General features: G+C 48.7%; 1 protein-coding gene across 1 annotated transcript; it reads left to right on the top strand.

Moving 5' to 3' along the window:
* Positions 1 to 1196: 1196 nt before the first annotated feature.
* Positions 1197 to 15475, top strand: Cyp24a1 (cytochrome P450 family 24 subfamily A member 1). Its single transcript, XM_075963944.1, has 11 exons — positions 1197 to 1803; positions 1970 to 2160; positions 2961 to 3054; positions 5309 to 5405; positions 7717 to 7808; positions 8768 to 8879; positions 10362 to 10507; positions 13396 to 13562; positions 14388 to 14466; positions 15064 to 15261; positions 15362 to 15475. Exons 1-11 carry the CDS (start codon positions 1546 to 1548, stop codon positions 15470 to 15472), a joined length of 1545 nt encoding a protein of 514 aa, XP_075820059.1. The 5' UTR covers positions 1197 to 1545; the 3' UTR covers positions 15473 to 15475.
* The last annotated feature ends 588 nt before the right edge of the window (positions 15476 to 16063 follow it).

Here is a 16063-nt window from a genome sequence, read left to right as displayed (position 1 = left end):
TGCAAAAGATTTTTTGGAAACAGCAGATGTTTACAGAAGACTTCACAGGGAAACATTGCGAGTGCCTGGGTCACAACAACCTCAGGTCAGGTGACTGGAAAGCAGGCAAGAGGAAGTCTGACTCCTGCCTGGGTGCTGGTGGCTTTGCACTGGGTCAGCAGGAAACAACGTGAGTCACTTGGAACCAGCAAAGAGCAATTTCCTTTCCAGAATTAAGAAAGTGCGTCCTGTCCTATTGTAGCCAGGCACAAGAGCACGGTCACGTCTGTGGGTAGCTCCGCTTGCTTTAGGTGGACTTTAGGTGGGGAGTGGGGTTCTAGGGAATCTGTGGGCGCCTCTGCTCTGCACAGGGTGGGTGGATCGCCAGAAGGAAAGGCTTAGGGGAAGGGAGGGAAGCTGTCCAAAGGAAACTAAGCCATGTCCTCCAGCGCATTCCTCAATCTCCAGAAGAGCTAACGCCACTAGCACCCTTTATGGATGGAACTGCGGACACACACCTATGTAACACGCATTGGTTTATTCAGTTCCCTAACAGCCCTCTCTGAAGCATCTAGGAATCTGGTAAAGAAATTCTGCAAACAGTATTGGACTTTCCTGCCTAACTTAAGACCCACGGTAAGAAGGTCACAGCCTCCCTTTTGATGCGTTTATACTAGTCTAAAGTCCCCTCCTCCTTTAGGCTATCAAAAAGGCAACTTTTGTCCAACGGTAGTCCAGCTCAGGTTGCATAAACCTGTCTCCCGGGATGCTGGAAGAATCCCGCTCTCCACTCGCTTGGCAGGCGCGGGCAGCTTTACGGGCTGTCCTCGGGGACCTTGCCCGCCCTGCGTGGTGATTGTGCAAGCGCAGCTTCGGGCAGCTGCAAGGCCAGCTGCAGCCTGCAGGAGGGCAGGGAGGCGCGCTCGCAGCGCACTCGTTGAACCCTGGGCTCGACGCGCCTTGCTCGGGTTATCTCCAGGGTGGAGTCCACGGTGCGCAGCGCACCAGTCACCCTAGGCCTTGGCGCCCTCATTCACCTTGCTGACTCCATCCTCTTCTCACTCCCGTCCCCCCCTCCCCGCGTCCCTCCCAGCTTTGCCAGCAGGTCCCCCTCCGCCCTACTCAGCATGCTCATTGGCCATCCCGGCATGCCCTATATCCATAAATACGAGGTCCCTGAGTCTGGGAGCTTGAGGAGACACACCGAGGTACATCCGACCCGGCGGCATCTCTTCTACCCTCCTTGACACCCTGTGGCTTCAGACGGGAGAAGTCAAATTTGAAGACCCACAGAGGACTCGACTCAGCTAACAAACCCCGGCTGCTCTTCTCCAGCCCCTGTGGCCAGCTCAGGGCAGGCACCTGTGCCCTAAGCCGCTGAACTTTGCAGCATCCCTGGGCATCTGCCTCTTGGAAGTCCCTCCTGCTCTATACCACTCCACCACACCGAGTTCTGTTTGCCTCTCTTCTCAAATCGCCAAAACTTCAGAACCCAGCACCACCTCCAAAACACTTTACCCCTTCCAGTGCCTGCTCCTCCTCATAACCCACGTGTCTCCTGCTACTATGAGCTGCCCCATTGACAAAAGGCGTTCTCTGATCGCCTTCCTGAGCCGGCTGCGGGACCTTGGGCAGCCCCCTAGAGGGGTGACATCCAAGGCGTACGCTTCCCGAGAGCCAAAAGAGGTACCCCTCTGCCCGCTGGTGACAGGTGGTGAGAGTCGGGACGCCACCTCCCTGCCTGGACCAACCAACTGGCCACTGCTAGGCAGTCTACTGGAGATTCTTTGGAAAGGTGGCCTGAAGAAACAGCATGACACTCTGGTAAATAACTTGTCACTCCCCTCTTCCCTATTCCTTCCGGTCGAAGTGGCCAGGCGGGGCTGAGGGGAAAGGGAGCTCACTCAGGCGGCCGAGCAGCGGCTCAAGGAAAAAGCGCCCCCAGCACCAAAGGATGCGTGCTGATGGCATTAGGCCCGCCCCTCTGCAGGTAGAGTACCACAAGAAGTACGGCCAGATTTTCCGGATGAAGCTGGGCTCCTTTGATTCGGTGCACCTGGGCTCGCCGAGCCTTCTAGAAGCTCTATACCGGACGGAGAGCGCGCATCCCCAGAGACTAGAGATCAAACCCTGGAAAGCCTATCGGGACCACCGCAACGAGGGCTATGGGCTGCTGATCCTGTGAGTGTCCTCCGCGGGGTGGAGACAGTGGGGGCCAGGACGTGCGGGGCAGTAGGGAAGGGGGTAGTTAGAGTTCCCTAGGGTTGGACTTTTCTTATGCAGAACGAATGCAAAAGCCCCTGCTCCAATGTGTGCAATCCTCAAATTATAGTGCAGATGTGGGTCTCCCCAAAGGGCCTTACAGTGAGGGAATGCACACATGCCTGCCTCCCCACAAGGACATACCTAAAGCGCCAATCTCTTTCAATTTAGCTTCATGTTCCTGGTATCAATATAGGCAAGATTTAACCCTAATGTCAAATCAAGTGTATATAATATATATATATATATGTATATACACATATATAATTTCTGGTCGCTTTCGTCATGCGTCTTGTCTTTGATCCCCCCTCTCACTCCCGGGGAGACTCTACCTGGTCCCAACAACTCCCCATCCAATTTTCATGTCTCTTTTGTTGGTGTTTATGATTCCCTGAGGTTGCTTGCACGAGCATGGGTTGGGTTATTTAGAGCCCTGTCAACTTGGTAGGAGCCTATACTACTGAAGAAAAATGACTATCCCTTCCCCATCGACCATGAACAGCCACCAGCTCCCCCAAGGAGCAGAGGGACACTGGGAGCCCCTCTCGGGTCCCTAATGGACAGCGGCGCATATTCAAAGCATGCTAAAATTCCTGAGAATTTCCCTGGCGACCTGCAGGGTTAGCTTACTCCCAGGGTTAGCTTACTCCCGGGTGGGTGCGCTGCAGATCGCTGCGCTGCTTCTTTCCGGGCGCCCTAAACGCAATCCGTTTCCGCAGGGAAGGAAGAGAGTGGCAGAGGATCCGCAGCGCCTTCCAAAAGAAACTGATGAAGCCGGTGGAGATCATGAAACTGGACAGTAAGATCAATGAGGTGTGTGCGTGTACTAGGGTCAGCTTTCCCTGGGCTCTCCACAACCTTTGAGGGGCCTTTGCAGTCAGAATAGGTGAGGCGAGAATGAGGGTACCAAGTGGGAAGCGCTCTTGTAGGCTAGTCTTCTGACAATGGAGAGGGATGAAATGGGATGATGTGTCCGGAGATTTCACATTCCATGCCAATGGATGATCCGGAAAAGATCCCCTTACCCTTAAGAACGACTTTATACCATGCTAAAGGACTTTAGCAACAGCATCGAGCCAACAGGGGGCCATGCAGTTGTGGTCTCTTCTTATTCTTGTTCACGTTGGAGGTTGATTTGAGTTGGACGTGGACCCAGATGGGCTCCGTACAGGTTAGGAGCTCCTAAAAGCCGGATAATTAATATAACACAGTAATGCAAGCCCCAAGTCAGACATTTAGCAAGCTGCATAGTTAAGACTTTTCTTTTTTTAAAAAAAGATTTATTTATTATGTATACAGTGTTCTGCCTGCATGTATCCCTGAAGGGAAAGGGCACCACATCTCATTACAGATGGTTATGAGCCACCATGTGGTTGCTGGGAATTGAACTCAAGACCTCTAGGAGAGCGACCAGTGCTCTTAACCTCTGAGCCATCTCCCCAGCCCTGGTTAAGCCTTTTCTAGAGGGGCTATCTGCTCCAAACCCAGCTAGCTATTGTCATGTGTGGTACACACCCAAGGTCATCTTGTGGTGGTAATAGGGATGTGTTAATAAGCCAGGTTGTGGAAATCCATACATGATTTGAAATCGCTTGGGTTTTCTTCTTTTATTTTTTCCTTTTTCTTTGAGACAGGGCCTCCCTGCATGTAATCCCTACTGGCTTGGAGTTTTCTATGTATACCAGGCTTGCTTCAAACTTATATAGATCCACCTGCTTCTGCCTCTCTAGTCTTGGGTTAAAGGTGAACCCCCACGCTTAGCTTTCCTTCTTTTTGCTTTCTTTTTTTCTTCCCTTGGCTTTTTTTATATAAAATTCAGATTACTTTTAAATGCATTACATAAGCAAGCTAAGCAGGCCCATTTGTTACCTGCAGGCTCCGACCACTCACCCCTTCCCTCGGGTATAGCTTAGCAGGTCTTCAGTTATTTGGACAAGGGACATAGTGTCTTTGAACTGTTTCTCATCTGTGATGTGTAAAAATATGAGCAATGGCTGTGTCTCCTGCCTTGCAAGGTTGCAGTGCAGGTCAGCTAAGATAGCACACTTTATAACCACGTGTGGTCCCAGATACACTTCACAAGTGTGAGGCCTGAGTCACCTCAGGCTCTGGTTTTGGAGTCCAGCAGCTAGAGACCGTGTATGACTGTCCCAAAGTTGCAGCTCTATCTACAGAGGAAGCGATGTCCAGAACTTGTAGGTTTCCTGGCTCCAAATTCCACATCACACAAAACAGCTGATGGGAAGACAGGCTTCTGCCCAGATGTGGAAGTGCAGCAAAGTGCAGCGTGGAGATGCTGCTCTCAACTTCACCACAGTCCCTGAGCGGCTGTTCCAGTTAGTCTGACTCCACCCTCAGGGTTCACCTACCCAGTCTGCCCACAAAGCATGCTTTTCTTCTTAGAGGATCAGAACCAGAGCTGGGGAGATGGCTCAGCCAGTGAAGGGCTTGCACTCTTTCATGGAGACCTGAGTTCAAACCCCAGAACCGGTGCGCGTGTTTGTACTCCAATCATGGAGTTCAAATCCCAGTACTGATGTCTGCGGGAGTGGGGGTAGAAACAGGAGGATCCCTAGGAGCTCATTGGTCAGTCACATTTCAGAACTCCAGGTTCAATGAGAGACCCTGTCTCAAACAGTAGGATGTGGAGCAACAGAAGTAGACACCAAAAGTCAACCACTGCCCTCCACACGTGAGCACATTGACACATGCCACCCCCCCACATATACACATACATACACACATACATACATACATCTCTCTCTCTCTCTCTCTCTCTCTCTCTCTCTCTCTCTCTCTCACACACACACACACACACACACACACACACACAGACACATACACGTGAACATAAGACAATTGCCAGAAATACCCTTTAGATGAGCCTGAAGCTTGAGTTTCTGTGGCGACAGGAAGAACTTAGGAAACAGTGAGGGACAGACCTGGAGAAGACAGTGTATAATTAGTGCCAATCACCACCAACAGCAGAGATACCCTCCCGAGCTTGAACTTTCTCTGTCCCTTCAGTGACATAAAGATGTATCTTTCCTGGTTGCTTTCTTTCAAGGTCTTGGCCGATTTTATGGGGAGGATAGATGAGCTGTGTGACGAAGGAGGCCGCATCAAAGACTTGTACAGTGAGCTGAACAAATGGTCCTTTGAAAGTAAGTTGACTTTGTAGTCTTGTTCGTTTAAGTTTGCAAGTGATCTGGGGGATGAAACTGAGCTCTTCTTACACTTCCATAACGATAGATGGACTAAGCCATACAAACCTGTTTTAGTTATGAGTAAATACAGGTTGTTTATGAAGTCATCCAACAAGCACTTATTAAACAAATCCTATATGCCAGGCACTGTTAAGTACTAGGGACATGGCAAGGGACAAAGTGGACCGTGTCTTTGGCTTCACAACCTACAATTCTAGAGTGACAGATACAGGACATTTAAAGGACTAAAGAGCAGACTGTGGGCCTCGCGTGGACCTCGCTGAGGGGAGTCCTCTCCACCAAGGAGACAAAAATCAGGAAAAGAGGAAGTTGGAAAGGCCTCTTTGGATGAGAGTTCCAGACAGTGAGCCGGGAGTGTAAAGCCCCCGCCCAGGCACAGTGCATGCTCTTAGCGTGTTGGCTGGAGGAAAAGCAACAGCAGCTGCCCCTCCCTTTGCCTCTGCACTCTGCACAGAAACAACGGGGAAACCGGGAGATAAAAATGGACTACTCTGCTGCCTTTGCATCCAGAGACCTAAGAGAGCGCTGGGGGGTAACTAAGCAGAAAAAGATTTGCGTGCGAATGCGAAGACCTGAGTTCAAATCTCCAGAACTCACACCAAGTCAAACACAGGAGCACAAGTCTGTGATCCCAGTGCTCCTGTGGCAAGATGGGAGGCAGGGGGAAGGGAATCCCGGGAAGCTCCCAGGCCAGCTAGACTGCTGTATGAAATCACAATCCACAAGATGGTAGCTCAGGCCTATAGTCCTAGCATTGAGGAAACTGGGGCAGAAAGATGGACATGAACTCAAGGCTAGCCTGGGCTACACAGCAATATCCTGTCTCAAAAAACAGGGGGAAAGTTTATTTTCCTTTATCAAAAAATGGGTCACGTAGCTACTGAAGCTGTCCTGGGGCCTCAGGATTATCATCAAAATTCTGTGTCCGGGGTGCCATTCCATGCTGATAAGTCCAAAACCCTGTGATCTTAAGTAACTTTCCCAGAGAGGACCAACTAGTTATTAAACCTAGGTGTTCATGAACAAGGAAGTTTGATGTTGATTTTACTGTAGTTTTTGTGAAATGGTCATTTTCTAAACGATCTTTATCCATTCATGACTCTTCCTATACTGGATTTACCATGACCGCTTAAAGCCTCTGCATTTAGTAGACTGTCAGGGAACATTCCCAATCACTGATCTAAGTTTACCTGGAAGGGAAACAGTAACGCCTCATAACTTCAAGACCAGCCTCACAATTGTGCGCATGGCTGTGAGAATAAGTGGTGGACACTGCTTCACAGTCAGGGGACATCCCAGAGCTGTGCCACAGGCTCCTGGTGGCACCCAAGCCAGGCCTTGCGGGATAAAAAGGCTATTGAAATCTTAAACAGGATGCATTCAGTCAGGAAAGTTAACAGTTACAGAAGGTACCCTTTAAGACAAGTGGGGGGCTTTCTAAACAACCACGTAGTGGATCTGGTAAAGAACGGGTCAAGCTCTCAGGGACATTAGTGATGTATCATGGTCATGTAGGACAAAACCGTCATTCTTAGATTAATGCTATGGTACAGAAGCAAAGCATCATGGGAACTAAACACTGTTGCAGATAATGCCACCCACACCAACCCACATACATCCCCGTGTGGACACACAGTTAAGGAGAGAGTAATTAAGACAACATGTTCACTCACCACATCTAATTCAGGGAACATGGGTATCCTAGAATTCAAATTTTCTCTATGTAAAAAGTTTTAAAGACTAAGGAATCTTATTTGAAAATAGGTTGAGCCTAAACAACATTGTTAAATGGAAAAGAGAACAGAGAAACACTTGTCCTATGCTGGTCCAGTACCTGGAAGGTACTGGGAACTTAGTCCCTAGCTCAGCTTTTTCCAACCCTCTTTCTCATGGTGACTTCCTGTAGCCTGAGTCTGGCAGCATAAGCCAATAACTACTCCGACAGCCTGAGTGAAAGCAGCGCAGGTCTCTGAGCCAGTGATACACCTCTGTCCTTACTTCCCTGTGACTGATGGGACAGTGCGTCTCTCATCAGGATGGGAAGCTCATGGGTCATTTGCTCCCGGAAATGACGTCTCGAGACAGAAGAGAGTGTTCCTGGCCTCCTTTCTTACTCTTTGAAATGTTGGTTTCCTTCCAGAAGAGACCACAATGTCATGAGACACAGGACTCAGTCTTTAATAGCTGGCTAATCATAGACTCTAGCGTGCTACGATTAAATAACAGTAGTGATTATTCTCAATGACAGGCATCTGCCTCGTGTTGTACGAGAAGAGATTTGGGCTCCTCCAGAAGAATGCTGAGGAAGAAGCTCTGACCTTCATTACAGCCATCAAGACGGTAAGCCGTCTCTCTGGGCAGCCTAACAGAGCTTGTCTCTGCGTCTCCCAGGGAGGAGTGTACACACTTATGTATTTTCATAATTAGTCCATTCACTTTGATATCTATATCTTAATATATTTATGTGTACCAATCACAAACATACAAAAAGCCTATTATTTATCAGTCTAAGCAAAGTTATTTTACTACAAAAAATCATTTTAAACTTACTTAAGGTGTCTCAACTAATGGTCACTTGGGTCAAAGGCACCTTTTTAAAGTTTCAGAATGTTTCAATTTTACAGTTTTCAATAGTGTGGGTAACTTGAGATATCATAGATGCAGTGAAATTAATTTGGGATTAGCTAAGGATTCTGTGGTATTCAGAAGCTGGACTCAATAGACAAATTATAGTTTTCCAGTTCTTTCTTCTTCCTTTGCAATTAGACCATATAAAAACTGGGTGGTGGCACAGGCCTGTCATACCAGCCGCTTGGTTGAGATGCTGAGGCAACATAATTCCAAGTTTGAAACGGGTTGGGGCCGCAGAGTGAGTGCAAGGGCAGCCTAGGAATTTAATGATCCTTTGTCTCAAAATAAAAAAATAAAACAAAAGGAATATAGCTTAGCTCTATAATGGATGCCTTTTTAGCAACCAAAGGGCCCTAGGTTTGATTCCTACTATAAACCAAATGTGTGTGTGTGTATATGTGTGTGTATGTGCGTATATGTGTGTGTGTTTGTGTGTATGTGTGTACACGTGTGCATATGCATGAATGTGTGTGCATCAGAAGGGTCATGAGTCTGATACTTTTCATTAAACACAGAGTACAAAGCCATCTTTGAGATATGAGGGAGCTGGAGGGCCTTTGAACCCCACCCTTTGGAGATGCAAGAGTCTGATTTAGGATCCTCCCCCTCCAAGAGAACGCTGGCTTAGAGAGAAGAATGCAGGGTCCAAGTTCTTGTGTTTCTTCCAGATGATGAGCACGTTTGGGAAGATGATGGTGACCCCCGTGGAGCTGCACAAGAGCCTCAACACCAAAGTGTGGCAGGCACACACTCTGGCCTGGGACACCATTTTCAAATCAGGTAAAAGAGCCTCCTTTCCCACTGCCCACGGCAATCCAGTTGTCCTGACCCTGTGCCCAGGACAGGCCTCGTGTGATCTACCTGACTGGGTTGTCATGATCTTCCCGCGGCCATGCTTCTGCTCCTCTCTATAGCTTTCAAAAGTCTTGAGCATAGGGGGCTGGAGAAATGGCTCAGTGGTTAAGAGCATTGCCTGCTCTTCCAAAGGTCCTGAGTTCAATTCCCAGCAACCACATGGTGGCTCACAACCATCTGTAATGGGGTCTGGTGCCCTCTTCTAACCTTCAGGCATATACGCAGAAAGAATATTGTATACAGAATAAATAAATAAATATTTTTTTAAAAAAGTCTTGAGCATAGCGGGGTGGGGAGGCAGTGAGAAGCAGCTTTCTGTCACCCACTCTGCCAGCTGAAGGGGGCTCAAGGAAGAGTTTCAGAGACAGCCTTGAGTCCGTGTGTGGTGGCTTAGGCCTGTGTGTTACCACCTTTCATCTTTGGTTGCTCCATCTTTAAAATAACAAATGACAGCGATTCCCACTTAGGTACAACGTTTAGTGCACAAACATTGGGTGATTACAGTATTTTAGTGGTTAGAGCTATTTCTGCGCCATGACATGGGGCATTAGGAGTTCTGTATATGTTTAACCCTTACGCAAACCCACACCGTCAACTCTTCCAAGAGTCCCCAAGGAATGGTCCTGAGACACACTGAAGTAGCTTTCCCAAGACCCCAGGCCAGGCCAGGCTTCAGACTGAAATGTGACCTACACCACAGGCGATCACCCTGTCCACTAGCTCCATGGTGATTTTAATTTGGTGTCTGCCCACATAACGAATTGGAGTGAGAGAGACAGTTGTCTGAGTATTTCATAAATGCTAAATAGTTTGAGTGTCAACAGTGTTCCCAGGCACTGTACTTGTATGTATGGTTAGTGATGTCCACAGCCAAGTTTGGAATACGCACATAAGGCCAGTTCTCATCCCCTCTCATGCTGATCCCTTCTGGGCTCTTGTTCATCAGAAGGTGACTATAGACCAGGAGCACCTGCGCAGGGCTTGATAGAAATGCAGACTTCAAGGCCATACATGGTGGTGTGTGCACTATGTGGGTGCTACCAGCACTCTAGAGACAGAGACAGGCAGATAGCTGAGGCCAGCCTGGGCTACAGAGCGAGCTCCGGACCAATCTCCAGACCAGCTAGGACTACATAGTGAGTCCCAGGCTGAAGAGAGAGAGAGACTGGCTTCAGGCTCCCCAGTCACTGATTCTGAATCAACACTTTTAGAAGATTCCTGGCGGATCCTGAGAGGTCCTGAGAAGTGTCGGTCTTGACCAGTCCTTTCCAGTGTAGCGAGAATAGTCACTGGGCGCCTGTCTAGTAAATTGTCAGTGTCCCTGGACTCAGTGTCTCAAGGTCTTCTTGGGTTCTTGCCCTCACCCGAATTTTCAGGCTCTCTCTCCTTTCTGACTCTGTTACACAGTAAAGCCTTGCATCGACAACCGCTTGGAGAAATATTCCCAGCAGCCTGGCGCAGATTTCCTTTGCGACATTTACCACCGCAATCATCTTTCCAAGAAAGAACTGTACGCGGCTGTCACAGAGCTCCAGCTCGCTGCGGTGGAGACGGTGAGGGTGGGCGGGGACTTGGTTGGCTAAACGCTGAGTTGTTTTTTTTTTAAATTTATTTATTTATTAAAGATTTCTGTCTCTTCCCCGCCACCGCCTCCCATTTCCCTCCCCCTCCCCCAATTAAGTCTCCCCCCCAGCCCGAAAAGCAATCAGGGTTCCCTGTCCTGTGGGAAGTCCAAGGAACCCCCACCTCCATCCAGGTCTAGTAAGTTGAGCATCCAAACTGCCTAGGCTCCCACAAAGCGTCTGGAAAAGCCTGGGATAAACGCTGAGTTTTTAAGCAGCTGTGGAAATCATTCTCTCCACCAGAATTACCCGAGTAGCTACAGTCTCACGAAACCAGCAGTAAGCATCCCATAGTGAGCGCTGTGGGGGACGCAAAGCTTGGCCTCTCAGTGCTTAAGGGCTTGGCAGGGACTTTGTGTAATAATGTGCTCCAATGATAGCGCCATGAGTAGGCTTTGGCCAGCACCGAGGCGGATATTGGAACTGACCGGGGAATTTGGAAGCCCATGATCTGGCAAGATAACTTAAGTTTCTCAAGCTTGAGAGATGGAGAGATAGTTCAGTTGGTAAAGTACTGTCTGTGCCTTCATGAGGACCTGATTTAAAAAAAAAAAAAAAGCCAGGTGAGCTGGCTCAGATGGGTAATGCCAGGGCTGGGGACGTGGAGAAAGGAGGCCACAGGGGACAGGCAGAGTAGCTAGTTCAGGAGAGACCCCGCCTCAAAGAATAAGGTAGTGAGTGGTTACGGAAAATGCCTGATGTCAGCCTCCAACCTCCACATGCGTGTACATACATGTGCCCCGACATGAGCACACACACGGATGTCTTTTAGTAATAACCCAGACTACCCCCATGGTGACTACCTGTGGCTGATTATATTTTAAATAAGATGAGATAAAAATCAGAATACAGCCCTCCAGACCAATAGTACATTTACTGCTTCAAAGTACCAAGATGAGCTTGGGGCGGCTTGGTTTTGATTGAAATGCAGCAGCTCGTGTGCAATCCACCAGCTGATGATTCTCCATGCAGCCGCCTCCCGTTCCTGTCTTAGGCTGTCACTGGTGTGACAGGTACTCAGGCTCCTCAAAATCCCACATTCTGTGCCCCTTAAAGCCTCCAGGCAGAAACCTCCCCGGCTGTCGACTTCTTTGCATTTTCCCCTTTCATGGCTTCTGGGAGGAGAAAGGCAGGGTTCCTGTATTAGGAGCACACCCCTTTCTCCCCCTCACTGCAGGAGGCTGACAGAAGCAGTAAGCGATCCGATCTCCCTGTGAGATTGAATGGCAGGCCTTTCCACACAGCAACAGGGGCCATGGTTCCTCTGTTTGAAGTGTGAGTTCCATGAAAGCTCTGGCCTTGCTTTGTCTACAGCGTCATTCCAGGGATACAAAGGAGCACATGGCATATATAAGGCCGTCAAGGAACGCTTACTGAGCAAATAAAAGAGGTCGAGAACTATAGAGCGCCTACTATGTGCCCCGCCCTTAAAAGACCACTAGGAATGAGAGGCAAAGTCTTGTTCCTTGTAGAACTTAGATGGCAGCGGGGAGGAGGAGGGGTGTGAAGGCACACACACATGGCTACTTCAGATAGTGGTATACGCCATGAAGGAACATTTTCTAAGCAAGGGAGTAAGCTGGCCAGTTTAGGCTTTGACAAGTGGACGACAGCTGGTGGGTGGAGAGCGAATTTGCTAGAGAGGTCAGTTAAGGAGACAGGTGCCCCTCCCAACAAGGTCATGCCAGGACAGGCTGCTGAGCCCTTGAGGTTTCCTTACCCACTTCCCCTGGAATTAAGCTCTGCTGTCTTCCTGAGGGGCCCAGACAGTGTTCCCTGGATGTGGTGAAACTGAATCTAACCAACCCCATGGAGCCCTGTTTGACACTTGTGGTGAGCCGCTCGCTGATATGGTTACACACCTGATCCATTTCCTTTCCAGTCCCCTTTATTCTGAAAGCCACCTTGGGCGGATCAGAGAGGCTCCATTGACTTTAATGTGGAGGCCCCACCCTCTTCCTGCTCTGTAATAATGCCATCCACAGTTTATTTGCAACCGAAGCCACTGGCCCTCCGACATGAAGAAGCCTGCCTGGGAGGCATGTTCTTCCAAAACTAATAAATACCAGCTGGCTCTGGCCCGTCTTGTGCTCTGCCCATCAGTGTGGGAGTGGGCCACGGCGTCAGTCCCAGCCCCTTGGTGTCTGCGGAGGGAGGACATGACCGCCATGTTCAGGAGACTGTTGGGTTTAAGTCAGCTGAGGAGCCCCACGTGCATCTCACTCCTGCTGGTGACGATGGTGACTGCTCCTTATTACCTCCAGGAAAGACACCAAAGATCCCCTTAAGAGGCCACCAGCCTTTGTCAAAAACAGCCTCTGGCGGCTTCTTAGCATACTCAATTCTATATTAGAATTTATCCCCTGTCCCCCATCCTTTTTCGGCAGGGTATTGCATTCTCAAATGAAGACATTTTGCGTGTGGCTAGAACCCTTTTCATGTCTGTGGGTGATTTAGGGTGTAGCCAGAAGAACTTGTATTAGATACCAGAAAGGCAACGTGTTGTGCCTTCAATCGCACTGGGGAAATATCTTTAGACAGCCTCTCATTGGCACCACTAGAGCGTTCCTGCCCTTTCTGGACTCAGTTTTACATCAAGTTTTGCCCACTAAACAAGTTCTACTTCAATTTTTATTTTGAGGTCATGCTGGAGTCACGTTTAGGTCTGAAATGAGCCCCGATAGTCCCTAAATTACCCAGCTCTTGTCAGTAGTACGTGCATTTGTTCACGCTCAAGCAGTTCCGCTGTGGTTCTAAGTGTGACCTTTGGCTCACCTGATGGATTGATTGGCAGACTCTCTTATCTGTTTGCCTTTCAGACAGCAAACAGCTTGATGTGGGTTCTCTACAATCTGTCCCGGAATCCCCACGTACAAGAGAGACTTCTTCTGGAAATCCAGAGCGTGTTGCCCGGGAACCAGACACCCCGGGCGGAAGATGTGAGGAATATGCCCTACTTAAAGGCCTGTCTAAAAGAGTCCATGAGGTAAGGACAGGCCTCTGAGTCAATACTTGAGAAAGGATCTCTTTTGCTTTGGGCAATACATTATGTCACTAGACAAGAATTCTCTTAGAACATCATAGTGACATCTCTAGATGGCTCCCCTCAAGATACCTCCCTTGGCTGATCATAGGCATCTATCGAGCTAGAGAGAAGGGCCTCAGTTCATAGTCATCACTTTCCAGACCTCAGGGGCCAGCTCTTCAGCCTGCCTGTGATGGACGCTGTCAGTGGGAGGGAGCCAGCTGTGGTTATAGGGTTGGAGATGAAGGCGGAGCAAGAAGACACAGAGACAGACCTCTTGGTCTTTTAGCCTCTAGCTCTTCCTGGAAAGCAAACTTCCAGCTTTCGGATCAGAAGGAAACAGCACCACCTTTGTGGAGAACAGAGTAGAAGGGATGCAGGCTTTGGGTGAGACGTGAGATGCACACAGATTGAATGGAACAGAATAATCGATGAGCCACTAGCCAGCCTTGTAGAAGGGATTTAACTAACATGATAAGAAAGAAGAGACAAACATATTAAAAATGAGGGATTTGTTTTTTTATAAAAACTGAATTCTTTGTGGACTCATACACTGTATCTTGATCATATTCACCCCTGCCCCAACTCCACGCAGATCCTTTGCCTTCCTTCAGTTCCCCAGCAGCTGTCAGTGGCCAATAGCCCCTCAGGATAAGAGACAGGGTTTCTTTCCCAACCCTGACTGGACTTTAACAGCACCTCCGCTTCTCATTCTGTCTCTGTCCCTAAGGCCACATCAGAGAGTGGTTTGTGGCCACCTTTACAGCTCCGGTTGTGATTTTTCAGGCTTACCCCAAGTGTGCCGTTTACGACTCGGACTCTTGACAAGCCGACGGTTCTGGGTGAATACACTTTGCCCGAAGGAGTGAGTATATTTACATATCTGTTCCTTAGCAAAACTTGACAAGGTTACATTTCCCAAGTGTTTATCCCATCTTCCCGAAACTTTTCACCAGGAGAGCATTCATTCTGGAGACCATAGAAAGACTCACCCTCCTCTTCATCCGGAAAATGGAGAGAGAGGAGATGATCATGAGCATGAAACCCAAAGATGAGGAGCTCTGGGACAGGGGAGGGGTTTCAGTAGGTCAGATTATGCTGTACATGTGTGAGGACCTGGGTTTGAATCCCCAATACCTGTGTAGAAAATCGGATGTGGTTGTTTGAGTCAGCATTGTGCAGGGCAGGCAGAGGTTCAGTGGGCCTTGCTGACTGCCGGCTTAAATCGAGGTTCATGGAGAAACCCTGTCTCAAAGGACTAAGGTGAAGTGTGATAGAGGGCATCAGGTACCCTCCTCTTGCCTCTGCGTGTGCTCATGGGTACATGTGCTACCCCACACATACACACATATCATACTCTCACTAACATATGTTAAGAAATACAACCATCATTATTGTGTTTCTGTGAATTATTTTTGCTTCTGATTTTTGAAAGTATCATCTCTTTCTGTGTGTTTTTTAGACGGTGTTAATGCTAAATACCCAGGTGCTGGGCTCCAGTGAGGACAACTTTGAAGATTCCAGTCAGTTTAAACCTGAACGCTGGCTTCAAAAGGAGAAAAAGATCAATCCCTTTGCCCACCTCCCATTTGGCCTTGGGAAGAGGATGTGCATTGGGCGTCGACTGGCTGAGCTGCAGCTCCACTTGGCTCTTTGCTGGGTAAAAGTTCACTGGGTTTCTAGAACCACATTCTGGGCTATTCCACAAGGCATGGAGAGAGAGAGAGTTAATTCTGCTTTCGTCTCAATGTGTGTTACAGATCATCCAAAAATATAAGATTGTGGCTACAGACAATGAACCTGTCGAGATGCTGCACCTCGGCATCCTGGTACCCAACCGGGAACTGCCCATTGCATTCTGTCCACGGTAGGATGCTAAGGTGAGTGTCTGGGTCCCTGATGCCCTCAGGTGCCTTACCTGGCCAGGAGTGAGGCTAGCTTGAAGATGCCTAGACTTATCTTTATTTCTTCCTACCTCCCCCCTCTTTCTCCTCCTTCCTTCCTTTCTTTTTAATAGATTTTATTTTGAATGTGTGTGTTTGCATGCCACAGGAGTGTGGGTACCCACTTAAGTCAGAAGAGGGCATCAGATGCCCTGGATCTAGAGTTACAAGTGACTGTGAGCTGCCCAGATGACATGGGTGCTGGGAGCCCAGCTCAGGTCCTCTGCAAGTGCAACAAGTGTCCTTGGCCATGAAGCCATCTCACTAGCCCCATGTACTAGTTTGTTTTTAAACTACTGAACTGTTTTCTTTCTTTTAACTTGGGCCTGAGTATGTCACTCAAGCCCTATGCTAAGTAATCGCTTCTGCACTAAACCCCAAGCTTTGCCAGTCTGGTTGGTCTCCTCATGTACATTACAGTGAGCTCAAAACCAGTAGTGTGGCCAGAAGTGAGATGGAGACACTTTGTTGTCTGATGTGGATGGTGACATCTCAACTTGTGGCCTGACAGCCAGCCTC

This window comes from Microtus pennsylvanicus, chromosome 2 (genome assembly GCF_037038515.1).
Source record: "Microtus pennsylvanicus isolate mMicPen1 chromosome 2, mMicPen1.hap1, whole genome shotgun sequence".
Classification (NCBI taxonomy): Eukaryota; Metazoa; Chordata; class Mammalia; order Rodentia; family Cricetidae; genus Microtus; species Microtus pennsylvanicus.
The sequence above is the reverse complement of the archived record's forward strand: the minus strand, read 5'-3'. Positions and strand labels throughout refer to the sequence as shown.